This window comes from Tuber melanosporum (genome assembly GCF_000151645.1).
Source record: "Tuber melanosporum whole genome shotgun sequence assembly, scaffold_15, strain Mel28".
Lineage (NCBI taxonomy): Eukaryota > Fungi > Ascomycota > Pezizomycetes > Pezizales > Tuberaceae > Tuber > Tuber melanosporum.
In genome coordinates, this window is record NW_003298808.1 from 743,781 (window position 1) to 764,384 (window position 20,604).

A 20,604-nucleotide genomic window follows, 5' to 3' on the forward strand; every position below is an offset into this window, starting at 1 on the left:
TTAGTCAGAGTGTATGGCCTTTTTAGACACTCTCCTGTTGCTCATAGGAGTGAAGAACTAAGACCAAAATATGGTCAACATAATTTTAAGAAACTATTATTTCTTATAATTTCTTGTCCCAGAAAAAATAAGCCTATTTGCATCCCCTCAGGATACTAACCTTTACAATTGCTGAGTTGATTTTTAAGAAACTTGAGTACGAGGCAGTCATTCTGATTTTTCTTACCAGGATAGCTGATTACCCAAACACATCTTAAAGTGCTGGACTACCAGACTTAGTACTAATCTGTACAGATAACCCAGTACCAATCCTCAGCAGTACAATTATAATATATCATTATAAATATAAGATAGAGGCCACTTTACCTCTCATTTAGGAAAGGCTACTTCTATACAATTTGGCATAAGTAATTCTTTATTCAAAATACTTTTTGATGAGTTCACTCACAAGAGTACATATTACAAAGTGTGACTATTTTTATGAGTAGTAAAGATGTTACAGGATTTGACACATTATACAATTATGAGTCATGCATCTCACACTTATGCCTCACTCAAGTCATATCATATATTTAAGTTATGATTGTTATGTTTTGCACATGATATGATTATAAGTCATGGGTTTTACACATATGACTCATTCAAGTCATATGACTTGTTTATGTTATAATTTGCTATGTTTCACACATGACTTAATTATGAGTTATGAGCTTTGTGTATATGACTCACTCAAGACATATGATTCATTTAAGAGGATTTCACTTGACTCATAGTTATGAGTTATCAGAGTTAGGATTGCTGAGAAGAATTCTCTATAAGGAGGCTAGTACAGCCTAGAAAGATAGACTCTTCATGTTTTATACTAAGTAAATTTTTTTCTTATTATGTTATACAAATAAAACATCGTTACACTCTTTATTCTTTACATTTCTCAAAAGCTTGAGTACTATATCTCTATTTATCACAAAAATGGGTGGTATCCAATTAAGTATTAGTAACTTAGGCTAAATGCCGAAGAACTATGGAAGAAAGAATATATATATATTTCAAGAAAAGGTACTGTTGCCAGTCACTATATATTAACTGAGACCTAGGAATATTACATTACAAAGTGTGTTCAAAGAGATACTCCACCATTAGTAAATGTGGTATGTACGAATCCTGATAATGAGAAAAGAGTATAAGAAGAACATTTAGATATCGCAGAAAATGAAAAGAAGATTTGGAGATTTCAGATGATTTATCAGCACCCATAAAGAAGCATCCAATGTAGGAACCAGAGCTGCAAGTCCTGCTACATCCAAATTTGGAATGCTTGAAGAAAGGTTATTGCTAGGAGGATTACCAGTGGGAACTCTGAGGCCTGACAAAATATCAGATGTAGTTGTTAGGAATACCAGAACCCGATACCTAGGAACCACCCTAAGTAGGGTAACCCCACTCAGAATCAGAATCTCTGGTCTCCAACATCCCCCTCCGGCTCCCTTACGGGGCCCGCGCGTCATCATATATATCAATCTCAGTTGTGTCCTGTGACTATGTTACCACAGAATTGAAGGTGTTAGAATAATACTATATACGTCGTCACCGTCCATCCAACCGGATCCAGTTCACAGGGTATATGTGAGGGGACCTTCAGCTAGGCCTGCGAAGTGGAACTGAGTAATTCTGTCAACTACTCAGAGAGTAACTTGGCTTCAAGAACATGACACCTTTGGCATGGGCCGTAGGTAACAGGACGATTTCGCACAAAAAGATGGTATCAAATGATAAAGGATCTCTACTAGAGACCAGTACATTTAGATACACCAGAAGAGTCTAGAACTCCAGAAAGACACCATCAAAGAAGCAAACGAACTTCACGGAGTATTGCAACTGGGTTTCGGAACATGTCATAGTCATGGGGTGATTCTCAATACTACAATGGTTACTGAAACCTATTACCGAGAGAGTAACCAAGAGTTGCCGACCGAGGGATTAATTACCAGTCTGGTGAAGTGGCTTCCTGCAAGTTAATAGGAAGTTATCCAAAGAAAATCTATTAGTTGGGTATGGAGTTACAAAGGATCGGAGTCAAATGACCTACGATGGTTGTAATGACAACCACCTTGGCAGATATAGCCATGGATAAGACTGATCATTTTATCAATGGTGAAGACAATTGGAGCCAACTCAGTTCGACTTAAGAACTAGGCCATAAGTCTAAAGACTCTACTAATCGGGATATTACTATTGGGAACAGCACGCTTGCTAAGAAGAAATATTGTAATTACCGAAGAGGGTGTGATGATTTTCAGGGTCCATAGGTGTTCGCACCTTGGAAGAAAACTTGACGTCGCGAAATACAATTCAAGAAGTACATAGTTGTATGATAAATAGATGTAGTCCGCGAACACTCAGACGCGGAACATAAATATCGAAATGCCTCTCAAGCTTTAGACATCATCAAGCAATGGAGAAGAGACCTTAAGAATATAATATTGTTTTTACGATTCTACCCTACTTTACCTACATTACTTCACTCCTAGTAGTCATAAACGAAACAAGCCAAGTCTGAGCCTTCCTAGACAATCTCCATCTACAAAAACGAATCCCGATTGTCTTAAACAATCTTGAAGTCTATCAAGTTGTCTCCACCTAACAGTAGTACTACCCAGGAAACCTCCAGTACAGGGAGACATAGGAATCTCCACCATGCAATTGCAAGCCATGGTAGCTGCAGTTGAGACGGTACAAGAACTAGTAGCAGTGGTCCGTATAATGCAACAACTAAAGGTCAAGCTCCCTCCTGGGTAAGGTGGAGAGATAAACAAACTATGCAATTTCATAGTCTAATTGGATAATTATTTTGAAGCAGTATGCTGGACAATTGGACATAATAACGAAAAGATATTGTATACAAGTACCTTGTTCGAAGGATCTGCCTTAGCCTAGATTAGGCTATAAATAGAAGGAATGATTCCCAGACCTTGGAGGAATTGGAGAGAATTGCGAGCTGGATTCGTGGGGTACAGTCGTGTCCGTAAAGTCTTCATACCCCAGCGTGGCAACGGTATTGTCCTCCATCCCCACAACAACCACCTCTACAATGACCCCCCCACATACTTGAAGAGCTAGAGAAGATCAAAATAAGGAAATTTATGCCCTGTATAAATATACTGATATGGGGTATAATAAAATTTCTAAGATTATGGGTATCTCTAAGGCAACTGTTCAATCAGTAGTCAAAAGAGGTGAATCAAGAGATGGAAATACCCATGATGCCCTCAGATCTGGAAGACTAACAACAATTACCCCTCAAAAAAAAAAGATAGTGGAGTCCATTCTCGATGCCGAGGCTCATTTAGCATTACGCGACATTACAAAAAAAGCAAATATTGGTCTGGGAAATACATCTGTGGATAAGATCATAACAGAAGCTGGTTTTAAGCTTCTGATACCTAGAAAAAAACCTTTTTGGAGGAAAGGACAGAAGGAGAAGAGAAAGGAGTTTGCTAGGAGAAGGAAAATTGGAGGGATGCATGGAATTGGGTTGTTTTTGTGGATGAAGCTATCCTTATCTATGATCCAAATCCTACTGACAGGAAGGTCAGAGTTAGACCTGGTGAAGAGCTGGAAGAAAAAAACTTGAAGCCTAGCTTTAAGTCTGGGAGAACTAGTATTGGCGTCTATGCTGCAATCATAAAGGGTGGCAGGACTGAGTTAATTCTTGTGAGGAAGAGGGGGGAGGAAGAAAGGACCAGTAAAAGAGACAGACTTGGCCTCAATTCCCACCAATATGCAACTGAAATCCACCGGCCATACTTTATCCCTTTTATAGAAGGTCTGGATAGACCTTCTGACAACATCTACCTAGCAGCAGACAATGCCTCCTGGCATGGTAGTGAGGAAAACAGAAAATTGCAGTCAGACTGTGGTTATCAAAAATTGCCTTAGCTACCCAACTCACCAGATCTCAATCCTATTGAGAACACTTGGGCTCTGCTCAAAAGAGCCCTCAGAAATCGATTCTCCAGGTTGGATAGGAGGCCTCACAGTGCTGCTGAATTATTTCAGGAAGTAAAGGAGGAATGGAATTTAATTTCCCAAGAGAAGTTGGATGGGTGGATAGATAGGATGCCTGAGAGAATACAGGCTGTACTAGATGCAGATGGTGGTCATACAAAGTGGTAATAATATTTTCTTAAAGCTTATTAGTTCTATTCATATACTTTTCTTAATTGAGTTGTTTGAATTTTTTTTCAATTTTCCATGGAGAGGTGTTGTGGTTGTGTGGTTGTGCCACCAGGGTATGAGGACCTTACAGACACGACTGTACTTTGACAGTCTGAACAGAGAATATGAGGTATAGAATAAACTCAAAATGATCGAGCAAGGAAAACAAGATGTTGCAGAGTACTGGTACAATTTCAGACTGATAATAAATGATGGCAATATCAATGTAAGATCAGCAGAAAGATAGTTCACTAGAGTATTCAAGAAGACATACTATGATATACAGTTACATACAGAGAAGAGATTGACCACTGAACAAATTAGCCATTAGGGCAATGGAAAAGGAAAACTAACACAATAACCAGAAGTAGTCAGAATGCACTTACCATAATATAGTAGTAAGAAAGATATTAACCCAGTGACTAAAAAAGCAGGATAGAACTTTTTAGGAAAAAGAGCTAGACATCAGAAAAGTACCTATGAACTGGGATGGGACTGGGAGGCAGCTGATATAGAACCTCTCACGAAAGAAATATGATTGAGGAAGAAAAGACAACTTATACCTCAACAGTAGAATATCAAAACACAGTAGAAAGGATTACAGATAACTACAATTAATGGGAAACGATGCAAAATCATGAATACTCGGACCTTAACTTAATTATTCCAGTATTTCTTAAAGAAGACCAATTTAATAAAGATATCAATGGATAAAGCAGAACAACAACCAGAAAAAGATAACAGACTCTGGAATTAGATGATCTAAGTGACAAGGAGAGGATGAAATCAATCCAGTTATCAAATACATATGCTGCATTGTAAGAGGAACCATTAGAAACACATGGAAACAAAATTATAGTCAAAAGAAAACAATACGTCAACAAATATAAAACGAAAGAAATTTACACGATGATAGATTCAGGAGCAACTGAAGAGTTCATCAACAAGAAGTTATGTAAAAAACAGGCAATCAAGACAGAAAACACGAAGAAGAAATGGACAGTTTACCTCGTAAAAGGAAATCCAAGCACAAAGGAGAATGTTACCTACAGTGAGCAAGTACAAATAGAAATTAGAATGAATAGGGTCATCTCACTTATTTGCTGTATTATGATTGATTTATATGTTATCGCATATAATCTTACTATGAGGTTATGGGTTTTGAGCATGCGACAACTTTGGTCATATTACTAGTTTGTTATAATTGGGTTTTGCACATGTGACCACTTTAGGTCACATGACTTGGAGTGGGAAGAATACTATATAAGTAGGCAGAGATAGTGGAGGAGAATAGGTTCTTCATGCTTTGTTCTAAGTACTTTTCCTCGACCTTGTCTTCACTTCGCCCCAAGCATTTCTTTCGCACCCACAATGGGCCTTGATGCCTGGGATTCTGGGGGAGATATATGAGTTCGCTCAGTAGTTCCTGGGGTTATTGGTGTTGCGGTCTGTTAGCGTTGCATAGTGGACTACTTGTTTGCTTCTCTTTTCATTGCCTGCTGGTTATCTCACAATGCTGGCACTTTGAGCTATTCATTGTGGTCGCTTTTAAGCCCCTTTCCGTAAAATGTCGTCAGCTTCCTGTCTATCATCTACTCCCAGGTTTTGCGTTCGATTGGGGGGATTGAACTTTGTGTTTGGGGGGATTACCCATGTCATTCTCTGGGCCAGCTCATGTTTCTTATTACGTTTTAACTGAGTTCTTAGTTCTCACAATACAAAATGCCCCTGAGTTTGTGTGATGACTATCCCGCATCCTCAACCTGTCGTACTGGCCACATCACCTCTCAGGTGGCAGGGCAGTACCTGCCCAGCCTCTCCTTGTTACATTATGTTTCTACCATCGAAATTTGGTGATTTCTTTTATCACCATTCTTTTGAAAGTTTTGTTCTTGTGGCATTTACGGTGGTTCAGTTAGGTGTCTCCTCCTCGCCTGGGTGGGGATAGCTTTGACCCTGAAAACTCTTACCCCCTGGTGTGGTTTTTTCATTACAGCCTGAGGTGGTGTGGGATAATTGGCTGCTAGGCACTCGCACAGTCTGTGTATTTGGGTGCTTTGATTGTAGATTGTGGTTGGCGGCTTTTCCCATTGCAAGTGGGACCTACCCTCTGTTTGTCTGCTTCTGTTCGCTTACTCTCCTCCTTCTTGTCAGGACAGTTGGGGGTGCCTCCTGCCCATTGCTCGGTTTGTGCCTTTTGTCGGACCTGTAAGGCTGGCTTTGACTGGCTCTGCCTACTCTTTCCCAACTTGGTTCAACTTCGGTTCAATTGGGTTGGACAATATGGCTGGTACCAGTGCCTTCTGGTATTGGTGCTGCCATCTTTGTGGCTTCTAGCTGTGGCTGGTAGACCACCTTGGCCACAAGGTACCGGGGGTCAGGGCTCAGTTGGTGTGGATAAGACCAGTGGCTGCCTGACGGGGATAGGTATGGGCTGTCCTGTAGCTGTTTGATGGTTGATCTGTTCAAGGGGCTGGGAGGGCTGGATGGGCTCTCTCGTGTCTGGTGTGTGGAACTTGAGGAGGGCCAATTGGGGGGGAGAGGCACACGCAAGCACCAGTTGGGCCTGTATCAGGTTGGGTGAGGTTTAATTAAGTGTTTCCGGTCCAGCATGTGCTGTTGGGTGAAGCTGCTGAGTGATGCAAAGCTCTCCAATAGACTGGCTAGCTGATGGCCATTTGTGCGGATACTGAGTTGCGACCACCTGGTTGGACTTTTTCGGGTCTTATGCACTGGTCTTTTGTGGGGTTTGTTTGGCTTCTTTGGTTTGGCTATGGGTTTGGCAGGAGGAGGCATGGCACTATGGGTGGGAGATAGGCCCCACTGACCTTCTTGATTTGTTACTACCTCTATGTATTTTCTATATTTGTGTTATTTTGGTTAGGAGATAGGTAGCAGGTACAGGTCCTCCTCACCAGTATGCTTCTAGGAGGAAACTGGCAAAGTGAGTTCATAGGGTCAACGGCCTGGTATGCAGGTGCAAGAGGTTTGACATGTTGATTACCTCCTCTCTGCCATGGTATCACCTGTAGGTTTAGTTTGTGTCTTTGTTGGTTTCCTACTGTGGTGGAGATTTTACAGGACAGTTTTCAGACTAGGCAGTAGTGATTTTATATTTGTTGGATAAAGAACCTGGTCAGGTTGGTCTTTTGCTCAGCTTCGGCTACACTTAATCCTAGTTGGCTTCATTCCAGAGGGGCTACAGACCTGGACTGGGGCGCCCACTGCATTGTTTGATGGTCTTGTAATTAGTTCTGATGCAGGTATGACTCGGGGATTGCAGGTGTGAGGCCGTAAACTTAGTTAGCTTAGGATTAGTGGTATTCCAGTTAATGGAATCCCTGTACCGGCGGGGGCTCATCATATACCAGTGTTAGCGGTACAAGTTGAAATAAAATTAGATTGAATTTTAAGTACCATTCCTCCTTCTTTTACTCCTTGTTGGAATGTGAAGGTCCAGTGTCGATCCAATCAGAGCCCTTAATTTCTATCTCCCGATACGCTTCAAGTCTTTAACTTCGATCATCTTTCAGGGGCATCATTGTTATACCTTCTCCTATGTTTGCTGGAAGTTCTTTCTTCCTTTTACTTATCCTTTTGGTTGTTCATATACGCTACCTCCTAATAGTCGGAATGGCTAAGAGAGCCTCTCCTCTCTCCACCACATGCGCTCTACATGCGTTGGTGGTTATGTCTCATGCCATTGAGAAGAACTTCGCCCTGGAGGCCAAAGTCTCTCGCCTTTGGCATCACATCTCCGTCCTTTCTCGGCGATTTCCTCATGCTGAGAAAGGGATATCTACCTTGTTGGCTACCTTGGCCTCTGAACATGTTATAGTTCTTGATTTGGTTACGATTTTGCTGCATAAAGCTCATATGGTTATCTCATCTTCACCTGTCCTCTCGGTCACTGCTGTTACTCCAGTTGTCTCAGTTAGGAGGAGTGGGTCAAACTCTGAGAGTTTTTAGGGTCTAGTAGAGGAGCTCCCTGGGGGTAATATTGCAGTGCCAGTTATCTCGGCCCCTCCTGCAGCTTTGACTGTGGGTGGCAGTGTGGGTAGACCAGTTCCTGATTCCTTGGATTCAGTTGAGGTTCTTGCTCCTGGTATAGCTGAGGTAGATCGTGGTGTAGTGACACCAGCTGCGGTAATAACACCCCCTTTGGGGGAGTAGGTGCCTGAGTTCTCTGTGGCTGAGCTCATAGCTGGTCAGGGTAATGGCTCTAGTAGCATCCCCGTTGTGATACTAGGTGGTGATCGGAGTAGCTGGTCCACTCCTGTTACTAGACCTACACCTAGAGGAAGGAAGACGAAGAAGTATAAGAATCTCTGGGTCAAGCAAGACCAGACCTTACCTGTACCACCTATCCCCCACTCGGAAGGGTCATCGCCTTCACCGGTTCACTATCACAAACTGGCTACTACAGAGTCCACGGCTGGTTCGCTACCTACAGTGAGAGTTGAGGAGTTGCAGGAAGACTTAAATACCTAGGTGTATTCAGCCAAGTATTAAAGGCTCCAGAACTACCTTATCCTAGGTGGTTCTGCCCAGGTTTTCGGATTGCGTTACTACTGTGGTGCCTCCCAGATTCGCGATAAGAGTTCATATCCCCTCGACTATAGAGCCTTCACCATGTAATTCGGCATTCCCTCAGGTATATGGGCTTGGATTCTTGGATGTTACTTTTATTTAGAGATCAGAGTGGGTACCAGGTCTGTCAGTAGGGTATCCTGGGACCATTGAGTAAGGGCAGTCGGGTTGGTATCTATTATAGAGGAGGTTTTTGTAGGACCATATTCAGACTGGGTGGTAGTAGTTTTATGTTTTGTGGATGAGGAACCTGGTCAGGTTAGTCTTTTGTTTGGCTTCAGCTACACTTACTACTGGTTGGCTTTATTCCAGACAGGCTATAGACTGGAACCAGGAAGGGCACTGGGTTGTTTGATGGTCTTGTAATTAGTTCTTATGTGAGCATGACTCAGAGATGGCTGGTGGGGGACCATACATTTAGTTAGCCTGTAGTTAGTAGTATACCAGTTAGTGGTATCCCTGTACTAGTGAGGGCTTGTCATCTGCCAGTGTTAGTAGTACGAGTTTAAATAAAATTAGATTGAATTCCCAGTACACTCCTCGTTCTTGCCATCATTCTTCCTTACTTGGGTTCCTATCGCACCAATGATGGTCTTTGATGCCTTGGACTTTGGGGGAGGTATCTTAATTTGCTTAGTAGTTATATGAGTACTTGGTATCGAGCTCTGTCTGGGATGGTGGTTATGTGGTGGATTACTTGTTTGCTTCTTGTTTCGTCGACCGCTGGTTATCTTATGATGCAGGTACTTTAAGCTCTTCATCCAGGTGGCTTACAAGCCTCTTTCAATAAAATGTCTTTGGCTACATGTCTATTGTCTGCGCAAAGGTTTTGTGTCTGATTAAGGCAATTGAACATTGTATTTGGAGGGATCACCCATGTCGTCTTTGTACCAGCTCATGTTTATTGGGTTTTAATAGAGTCCTTAGATCTGACGATGCAAAACTCCTTTAGGTTAGATTAATAAACCTCTCAAGCCTTAACTCGTCATACTGGCGGCATCACTCTTCAGGTAGTAGGGTAGTATCTGCCTGGCCCCTCTTTGTTATGTTTCGTTTTTATCGTCGGAATCCTACAATGTTGTTCATTGCCATTGCATTGGAGCTTTTGTCCTTGTGGCATTTACAGTAGTTTAGTTGGGTGTCACCTCCTTGCTTCGGTAGGGATACCTTTGACCCTGAAAAACCTTACCCTCAAGTGGCTGTTATTGTTACCTATGGTTGTGTGAGACAATTGGCTGGCAGACACTACACATGTCTGTATATTTGGGTAGTTCGATTGTGGATTGTGGTTGGCCCGCTTCAACCATTGCTAGTAGAGTCCATTTTCTGTTTTTCTGCTTCTGTTTACTCACCCTTCCCCTTCAGGTCACATTGGTTGGAAGTGCCTCTTGCCCATTGTTTGGTTTGTGCCTATTGCCAAACCTGTGCAGCTAGCTTTGGCTGGCTCAGCTTAATCTTTCCCGACTGGTTTTGACCTCAGTTTGGGTTGGTTGGAGGCTGTGGCTGGTACCAGTACCTTCTGGTATGTGTACTGCCTCCTTCATGGCTCTCGGCTATCCCTGGTGGGCCCCGCTTGGCTATGCGATGTAGGGGGTTGGGGCTCTATTGGTATGGACCAGCCCAGTGGCTGCCTCATAGGGCTAGGTATGGGCTGTCCCATAGCTGTCAGATAGTTGATCTGTCTGAGGCGCTGAGGGGGCTGGATAGGCTCTCTGATATCTGGTGTGTGTGGCTTGGGGGGGCTGATTGGGCGGGAGAAGCACCTGTAAGCACTGGTCGGGCTCAGGTCAGGTTGGGCTGAGTCTAAATAAATCTTTCCAGTCTAGCTTGGGCAGTTGGGTGAAGCTGCTAAGTGCTGTAAAGCTGCCTGATGGACCAACTAAATTGATGGCCACCTGTGCGGATAGTGTGTTATGACTACCTGGTTAGACTTGTTTGGGTCTTGTGTATTGAGTTTTGTGAGGTTTGTTTGGTTGCTTTAATTTGGCTACAGGTATGATGGGAGGAGGGAAGGTCTCATGGGTGAGAGATAGGCCCCACTGGCTCTTTCTATTTATTACTACCTCTATGTATATCTTTTGTTTGTTGTGTTGGTTTGGTTTATTGGCAGCAGGTCCAAACATGTCCAACCAGGTGGTTGCAACCCACTATCCACACAGGTGGTCATCAACCAGCCGGTCCATCAGGGAGCTTACAGTACTCAGCAACTTCACCCAACAGTCCAAGCCAGACTGGAAACACTTAATTAGACCTCACCCAACCTGCCGCAGGTCTGACGAGTGCTTGCAAGCACCTCTCTCCCTCCAATCAGCCCCCCCCAAGCCCTACACACCAGAGGCCACAGAGCCCATTCAGCCCCCCCAGCTCCTCAGACAGATCAACCATCCAATAGCCACAGGACAGCACATACCTCGCCCCATCAGGCAGCCACTCGTCTTGGCCACACTAATAGAGCCCTGGCCCCCAGTATTTCATAGCCGAGGGGGCCTACCAGTCACAGCTGAGAGCCACAAGGGAGGCAGCACCAGTACCCAAAGGCAACAGCACCAGCCATACCATCCAGCCCAGTCGAACCGAAGTCCAACCAAGCTGGGAGAGAGTAGGCAGAGCCCGCCAAAGCCAGCTCCACAGGTCCAGCCACAAGCACAGACCGAACGACGGGCAAGAGGCACCACCAACTGACACGACAAGAAGGGAGAAGGCGAGCGAACAGTAGTCGACAAACAGAAGGTTGGCCCCACTTGCAATGGGTGAAGCTGCCAACCATAGTCCACAACCGAACCATCTAAACACACAGACAACGCGAGTGTCTGACAGCCAATCGTCCCACACCACTCCAGGCAGCAATGAAAAACCACACCAGGGGGTAAGATTTTTCAGGGTCAAAGCCATGCCCGCCGAGGCGAGGAGGAGACACCTGACTGAATCACAGTAAATGCTACAAGGATAGAAACTCCAAGGAAACAGTGATAAACAACTTGGTAAGATTCCGACCGTAGAAACGAAAACGTAACGAGGAGGAGCGGGGCGGGCACCCCCCTGCTACCTGAGGAATGATGTGGCCGGTACGACGAGTTGAAGCTTGGGAAGGTCATCAGTCTAACCCAAGGGTGTTTTGTATCGTGACAACTAAGGACTCCATTAAAACCCAATACAAACATGAGCTGGTCCAAAGAACGACATGGGTGATCCCCTCAAACACCATGTTCGATCCCCCTTAATTGAACGCGAAACCTGCGAGTAGACTATAGACAGGAAGCCGAAGACATTTTACCAAAACGGGCTCGTAAGCGACCTTGATGAATAGCTCAAAGTGCCAGCATCAGGAGATAGCTAACAGGCAACTAAACGAGAAGCAAACCAGTAATCTGCCATGAAACGCTTAACAAACCTCAAGACTAAGAACCCCAGAAACTACTGACCAAACTCCAATATCTCCCCCAGAATCCAAGGTATCAAGGCCCATCATGGATGCGAAAGAAACACACGGGACGAAGCGATGGCAAGGATGAGGAAAAGTACTTAGAACAAAGCATGAAGAACCTATCCTCCTCAGCCGTATTAGCCTCCTTATATAGTGTTCTTCCCACCTGTAGTCATGTGACCCAAAGTGGTCACATGTGTAAAACCAAATCATAACAAACTAATCATGTGACCAAAGTAGTCACATGCTTAAAACCCATAACCTCATAGCAAGGTCATGTGCGAAAACTCATAAACGAATCATAACACAATCAACAAGTCATATGACTCGAATGAGTCATATGCGCGAAACCCATGACCTCATAAGGAGGTCATGTGCAAAACATAAATCATATGCATAAGACATACCCGCAAGGCACACTTGCCAGGCACACTTGCCAGGTACATGTCCCCTAACTCATAATCGAGTTATGTGCAAAACATAACATAATATATCATATGACCCAAATGAGTCATATGCATAAAACAATAACGTACCTATGACTTATAATCATGAGTCATGTGAAAACCCTTTCCGTGCCAAGTCACTTTCATGACACCTCGCTCGGTAAGTTGGCTTTCCTCTGAGTCTATATGCTTAGGCTTTACATATTTCTTGTGTTTTGAGATTTTCGGTGGATTGCCGGAGCAGTCAGTAGGGGTGTCCCAGGATTATTGAGTGGGGATAGTTGGGCAGGCTTCTACTGTATAGGTGGTCATTACCAGGTCATATTCAAACGGCAGTAGTAGAATTTTGTTTTTTGGTATGGGTAACTTGGCTGGCAGATAGGCTGGCCTGAGGAGGAGGATTTTCTTTACCTTTGAGTGTTTTATATTTAGTGTTTGTATTGGGGTATGACAATGGTATGTTGAAGGTATCGGGCTGAATGTTTAGTTAGTTCATAGCTAGTGGTAGTTCTTGTTTACACTAACCCACTACTGGCGGGGACTTGTTATATGCCAGCGTTTGCAGTACAAGTATAAATTAAATTAGATAGACTGTTTTAAGTAATTTCCTTACTTATTACTTTATATGAATAAAACATCTTTACCCTCTTTATTCTTTACATTTCTTACGAGCCTAAGGTAATATTTCTATATAATACAATAATAGGGTTTAGCTAAGTGACTGTTACTAAGGTAAACTAAAAGGCCTAAGAACTATTTAAGGAAGAAGATATATATATATTAAGAAAAGGTATTGTTGCCTGTTGCTATATGTTAACAGGGACTTAAAAAGCTTATAATGAGAGGCATTCTCCTATCCACTGTATTCATCATTACAGTTGTAATGAGTTAGTATCTAGTTTATATGTTGAGTAAAATGTTGTATCCCTTTTTCTTTTCTTGGGAGGTTGGAGGACTATCACTGATCTCGTACATAGTGCTGACACTGAAATTCTGATCTTTGGAAATTTATTAGAATTTCCATCCTCCTGAGAATGATAGACCTTGAACTGCATAACATTTCTTGCAGGTGGTATGTGTATATGCCAGTAGTAGCATTGTATTATACTTTAAATATAAGTAAGTTACTGTTCATGATTACTCATTCCACTAAATAGTTTACAAACCTGTAATACTTTTGTGCAATAATATTCAAGTGTGTGAATGATAATACTTCTACATACTATGTTGTGGATGAATCCTTATTTTTTGATTATACCCTCTTTTCTTTCTTCTTCTTCAATATTTTATTCTAACTACTTTAGATATTCATAGGAACAATTTTTAATGCTTGACAACAACCTGCCCGCTCCTGGGATGACTACTTTATTCAACCTCCTCAAGTCGGTAACATGTATGTATAAGAGGATATAATATTAGATAAACTAGAAGATGAGAGCCCTGTCAAATATTAACTTTACATAACATTATGGAAATAATATTATTATATAATTACGAGTTATTGAACGATTTGAAACCCCTTCATGTTCATATTATGTATCGCGTCTTAGCAGTAAAGAGCATTGTATTAAAAGGATTTTAAGAAGAGTAATTTGTAAAATTTAGTAAAATACAGGGGCATCTTGTCAAATAACCGAAAATGCAAATATTAAAACTAATTGTTATTGATATTAAATAACAAATTATATTGGGAAAATTAAATGCAACTTGGGAACTTTTATTCGGTGGAATTATCAATCATTGTTAAGCCACAAAAAAAATATCGGGAGCCGCAAAAAAGTTCTGTTGGGCACAAAAAGTTGTAAAAATTTAATTCTGTTGAGCCGGCAGCCATTCTGGAAGAGTGCCCCCAGGTTGTGAGCAACTGTGGGGGTTGTGGTCGGGAGCCACAACCTTGGCACGAGTAACAAACAAAAAAAAGAGTGGTTATCCGCCGCCCAACTTTGTTTGTTCCCGGATTCAACTACCAACACCAGACACCAACTGAAACTTGCGCTTTCCGAGCATTGTCAAACACCATGAACATTTCCAATCCTGTGTCCTCTGAAGTCACAGGAGTCAATTTCACCTTTCTCTGCAAAGACGACATCACAAAACTCTCTGTCAAACAGGTCGTCAATCCTGCGACTTTCGAAACTGTTATTCCCGGAAACGTTCCTGTGCCGGTAGTGGGCGGCTTGTACGATCCAGCACTCGGAGCTTCCGATGCGCTGAGGCAGCGGTGCGTTTTCCTATGTGTCTCGTGTCTTGTATTGAATTGGATTAAATAGAGGTTTGCTAATGCGCTCGTTATTTATTCAGGTGTTTGACATGTCACCTTGACTACAAGTATTGTCCCGGCCATGTCGGGCACATTTCATTGCCCGTGCCGGTTTACCATCCTTTGTTTTTTGATCAGATGTTGAAGATGCTGAGATCTTCATGTCTTTACTGCTTTCACTTTCGGATGGCCAGGGCAGAGGTTAATCGTTTCGAGTGCAAACTTAAACTCATTCAATACGGGCTGTTGGTCGAGGCCGCGGAATTAGACGATATCCATCCTAATACGAGGGGAGAGGAAGAGGGCGAGGAAGGTGAGTTTTCTGGAAGCACTGAAATGGAAGCTTTTTATGCAAAGCGGGAAAAGTTTGTGGCGAGGGCCATTCGAAGGCATTTGCGCTCTGGTGGCTTGGATGAGGGGAAGGTCATGTCAGTTGCGGAGGAACGGAGGAAAGTTGTCAAGGAGTTTCTCAGCACTATCCAGTTTCCAAGAAAGTGTAATAGGTGTCAGGCGTAGGTTTCCCCAATCGCGAGTTGGATTTGTTTCTTTTTGCTAATTTCGGGTAGAATTTCACCAGGATTCCGAAAAGATGGGTACTCAAAAATTTTCGAGGTACCGCTTACCCCCAAAGCACAAAGCCAGAATGTCCAATACGGCTTCCAAAGACCCAATGCAGCTATGATGCAGAAGAAGCCTAACCGCTTGCCGGAAACAAAGAATCATGATCTCAATGTCATGGAGCTTGACGACGGGATCTCTATGCAGGTTCAGGAAGAGGAGGAGGGTGAGGAGGATATTGCTAAGTTACAGGAAGCGCAAGAGCGGAAGGGTGCTGCTGGCCGTCTTCTACATAGCATGGAGGTTCTGAACAACCTTTCGCGACTTTTCGAGAAGGAGAGGGAAATTCTCCAACTACTATACCAACCAAGAGAAGCTATTTCGAAGACCCCAAAACCTCTAACACCTGAGATGTTCTTTATCCACGCTATCGCTGTTCCACCAACCAAGTTCAGACCCCCTCAGGCTGCCGGAGGTGAGATTTCCGAGTCAGCAACAAACAAGCAGTTAGTAAAGATTCTACAAGGATGCCTAGCCATCCGTGATTACAATGACAAATTCAACAACCCGGAAATAGAGGCTGGGGCGAAAACCGTCATCATCAGCAAGCTGATGCAAGCCTTTGTAACCCTCCAAGACGACGTGAACTCGTTCTTAGACTCATCGAAAAGCCCGCTTACTGGCGCGGCCGCAAGAACATTAGAGGAAGGTATCAAGCAGAAACTTGAGAAGAAGGAGGGCCTATTCCGAATGAACATGATGGGGAAGCGTGTGAATTTTGCCGCCCGATCAGTTATCTCTCCTGATCCGAATATTGAGACAAGAGAGATTGGCGTACCACCGGTATTTGCAAGCAAGCTTACGTACCCCGAACCAGTGACAGAAATCAATCATCAATGGTTAATGCGACTAGTGGTTAACGGGCCGGATAAGTGGCCGGGTGCAGTGGCGATTGAGATGGAAAATGGCTCTGTTCAGAGGTTGCCCGGAGATAAAATTTCAAATGCACGTCAGAAGAGAATCCACCTCTCTAAAACACTCTTGACTCCAGACGCGCTTTCTTTGAGTGACTCAAAGTCCAAGAGAGTTCATAGACATTTGCTCAATGGAGATGTTGTGTTGATGAACCGTCAGCCAACGTTGCATAAACCCTCTATTATGGGACATATCGCGAAGGTTCTTCCTAAGGAACGTACGATCCGTATGCACTACGCCAACTGTAATACTTATAATGCAGATTTTGATGGCGATGAGATGAACATGCATCTTCCTCAAAACGAGGTTGCCAGAGCTGAAGCAAAGGAAATTGCTAACACGGATTCGCAATACCTTGTTCCAACCTCCGGCAAGCCGCTTCGCGGTTTGATTCAGGATCACTTGGTAATGGGTGTTTGGCTCACGAATCGGGATACAATGTTTACGAGGGATGAGTACCAGCAATTGCTCTACTCGTGTCTTTTGCCAGAGAGTAACGCTTTATTCAAGGGTAGGAGTAGCCGGATTATCACACTGCCACCCTCGATAATGAAACCGAATCGACTATGGACCGGAAAGCAAGTCATCACAACCATTCTGGAGAATATAAAGCCGAAGTATTTCCACGGATTGACACTCTACTCAAAATCGAGGACCCCCGGCGATAGTTGGCATCCAGGATGTGAGGAGGGGCAGGTCATATTTCATGATGGTTACTTCGTGTCAGGTATTCTGGACAAAAGCCAGCTGGGCCCTAGTGAGTTTGGGCTAATACATTCCCTCTATGAGATATACGGTTCTACGGTTGCTGGAAGTATGTTGAGTATTTTGGGGAGGCTGTTGACCAAATTCTTACACATGAGGGCACATACGTGCGGAATGGATGACCTTTTGCTCACTCCCGATGGAGACGCTAATCGTCGCAGTGTCCTCAAGGGGTCCAAGAGGGTCGGAAACGACCTAAGCGCAGAATACGTTGGATTAGAAAAGGACAGCGTCAACTCAACTGAACTTGCTGCGAGACTGGAAGAAGTCTTGAGGGATGAGAATAAGTCGCGGACGCTGGATCTGAAGGCCAATGCGCAAACTAAGAATTTTACGTCGCAGGTTATTGGGCAATGCCTTCCATCCGGCTTGCAAAAGCATTTTCCGAGAAACAATTTCCAAGCAATGACTGTTTCCGGCGCGAAGGGTTCCGATGTCAATGCGAGCCAGATTTCCTGCCTACTCGGACAGCAAGTCCTCGAGGGTAGGAGGGTTCCAGTAATGGTTTCCGGAAAGACTCTGCCCTGTTTCAAGCCCTTTGAAACTGATGTTAGAGCCGGAGGATATATTACTGATCGCTTCTTGACTGGCGTTAGACCTCAGGAGTATTATTTCCATTGCATGGCTGGAAGAGAAGGGCTGATTGATACCGCGGTCAAGACGAGTAGATCTGGATACTTGCAAAGGTGCTTAATCAAAGGCATGGAGGGCATTCAGGTCCACTATGACAATACTGTGAGAGACAGTGATGGATCGCTAGTCCAGGTATATCCTCCCACTTGCTCTCACGAATCTAGCTAATTGGCCCACTTTTATAGTTTCTGTATGGCGAGGACGCTTTGGATGTTTCAAAGCAAAAACATTTGAAGCAATTCAAGTTCTTGGCGCAGAACATCAATTCGGTTGTACGGAAATTGGTCGATGATCTTGTTAATGAGGATTTGGGCCCAAGGATACAGAGACTTAGTGATCAGCTCAATCTTGGTGTGGGTTCTGAGCATATGAAGAAGGCGATGAAGAAATACAAGAAAACCGGTAATCTAGTAGCTTCGGAGGTTACAATGTCACTGTACAGTCCTAGCCGGTTCCTCGGAAGTGTTTCAGAAAACTTTGCCTTGGCAAGGGAGAAGGTTTGTTATGTATCCCCCTGCGGCCGCGGCATGATGATCTAGAACTAACAATTGCCAGTACCTAACGGAAGACCCTGACGGAATTATTGTCAGCTCGAAGCGCAGTAAACACCTTGTGGGTAGTCAAATGTCAAGAGGTCTTGACAAGAGCGAGTTCAGGCATTTGATGGCTCTCAAATACCTGCGATCCGTAATTGAACCCGGAGAAGCTGTTGGTATCATTGCTGGACAATCTATTGGTGAGCCTTCGACACAGATGACACTCAATACTTTCCATCTGGCCGGCCACGCTACCAAGAACGTTACATTGGGTATTCCGCGCCTGAGAGAAATTGTCATGACAGCTAGTGCTACCCTCGCAACTCCTAGCATGATCTTGACCCTCCGACCGGAGGTCTCAGATCGCGACGCTAAGATTTTCGCCAAACGGTGTAGTAAACTGCTGCTATCCGAGGTCATTGATAACATCTCAATAATAGAAAACCTAACAAAAACCTCCAAGGAGTACCTTCTCCGACTAGAATTATTCCCGGCTTCAGATTACGAGGAGGAATACTCCATCACCAAGCGCCAAGTTCTCAACATTCTCAAAAAGGTCTTCCTCGCTCAACTCGAGCGCGCAATCAACAAGGTCTTAAACCCCAAGAAAGCAAAGAGCAAAGAGCGTATAGGAAAAGACGACGCAATGCCAAACATAGGCGAGAGCTCTGGCACAATTGAGGAAGCTCCAAGGTATGCGCGGGCTGCTGCGGCCGATGCTGAGGACGGGGATGCCAACAGCGACGACGAAGGCGAGGACGACGCCACTAACGCCAAACAACGAAGCAGGAAAGCCGAAGCTGTCAGCTATGATAACCCAGACGACGATGAAGAGGAAATCTCCCGTCGCGCCCAAGCGTCTGATAGCGATAACGAAGGTGAAGACCAGACGGATGAAGGACTAGGCACCGACATAAACATGCAGGAGGATCGCAACCCGATAGACAAGGCCAAGGGAGGTAAAAAGGCTACCATCTCCCACGATTGGATCTCTGACAACATCAAGAAATTCGAATTCGACAAGGAGGGTGGCCAGTGGTGTGAAGTGAAACTACAGTATCCGGTTGAGGCGCCGAAGGTGCTCATGTTACCTATCGTCGAGAAAGTTTGTCGGGAAACTGTGATTCACGAACTTAGTGGTATCGGGTCGGTAGCAAAGGTTCCGGCATCAGATATGACGAAGGAGGAACAGGCTGCGGGCAAGGCACGTTATCTTTGGATCCTCGGACAACTTGTAACACCATGTCTAACAGATTTCTAGTGTAAATTGGCCGTGGAGGGTGTAAATTTCAGCGCTTTTTGGAACGAACAGGAATCGATCGATCCCAACACCTTGGAAACCAACGACATCGCCGCGTTCCTCCGTGTCTATGGAGTTGAAGCAGCAAGGGGTAACATAATTAAAGAAATGAACGCCGTTTTTGGAGGGTAATTCTCCCCTCCCACATGCATCTCCCCCATTCTAACCTCTGAACGCTAACCGCCCAGTCACGGTATTTCCGTCAATATCCGTCACCTGAACCTCATCGCCGACACCATGACCCGCGGCGGCGGCTTCACCCCCTTCAACCGTCAAGGCCTAAAGACCAGCGTGTCTCCATTCTTGAAGATGAGTTTTGAAACAACATGCAATTTCCTCACCGAAGCCGTGAGCGAAGGCGATTTTGACTCTCTCACTAGCCCCAGCTCGAGAATCGTGCTAGGAAAGTTATCAGGGGTTGGGAGTGGGAGCTTTGATGTGTTGGTTGGGGGCTTGCAGGGCCAGCTCGGGCAGACTCCGTTGTACTAGGGAGTTGACAATAGTCGGGTCCACTTCCAAAAAAAGATGCGGCATTTATATGTGGACTAAACTAATTTAGGAAATGTGAGTGACATCTGGTGAGTATTTTTTGGTGTTGGTACAAAGTCGGGTCCAGTTTGGGAGTGGGGAGTTCCACAAGCAATATCTAATAAGTACAATTAGAAAAAGAAAGAAGTCTACATCAAGTACAAATCTGGTGATTAGGCTGTCCATGGGGTAGTTTTAACTTGGTTGAGATTTCCGTATTAGATGGCATATCCTTTATACCCAGGTGCGCTATTCTCCACTACTGTCACCTACCCGTAGTCCTCCTATAACGATGTTAAAACAGAACGAGATGGGGATACATGATTCCTTACATATAAGGTGGAATCAACCTTACCTTTACTAGGTATAAGAAC

The 20,604-nt window shown here is 44.1% G+C and overlaps 2 protein-coding genes; both read left to right on the top strand.

Moving 5' to 3' along the window:
- Positions 1 to 14,693: 14,693 nt before the first annotated feature.
- On the top strand, positions 14,694 to 16,716 carry GSTUM_00004767001 (uncharacterized protein; the record flags this gene model as incomplete). The annotated part of the gene is made up of 6 exons (XM_002836543.1): positions 14,694 to 14,896; positions 14,977 to 15,447; positions 15,502 to 15,667; positions 15,758 to 16,405; positions 16,511 to 16,622; positions 16,682 to 16,716. The coding sequence occupies 6 exons, from the start codon at positions 14,694 to 14,696 to the stop codon at positions 16,714 to 16,716; spliced, it is 1,635 nt and encodes a 544-aa protein (XP_002836589.1).
- Positions 16,717 to 16,747: 31 nt separating this feature from the next.
- GSTUM_00004768001 (uncharacterized protein) lies at positions 16,748 to 20,395 on the top strand (the record flags this gene model as incomplete). XM_002836544.2 has 5 exons in its annotated part: positions 16,748 to 17,998; positions 18,052 to 18,363; positions 18,422 to 19,561; positions 19,664 to 19,830; positions 19,891 to 20,395. The coding sequence occupies 5 exons, from the start codon at positions 16,748 to 16,750 to the stop codon at positions 20,189 to 20,191; spliced, it is 3,171 nt and encodes a 1,056-aa protein (XP_002836590.1). The 3' UTR covers positions 20,192 to 20,395.
- Between the last annotated feature and the right edge of the window lie 209 nt (positions 20,396 to 20,604).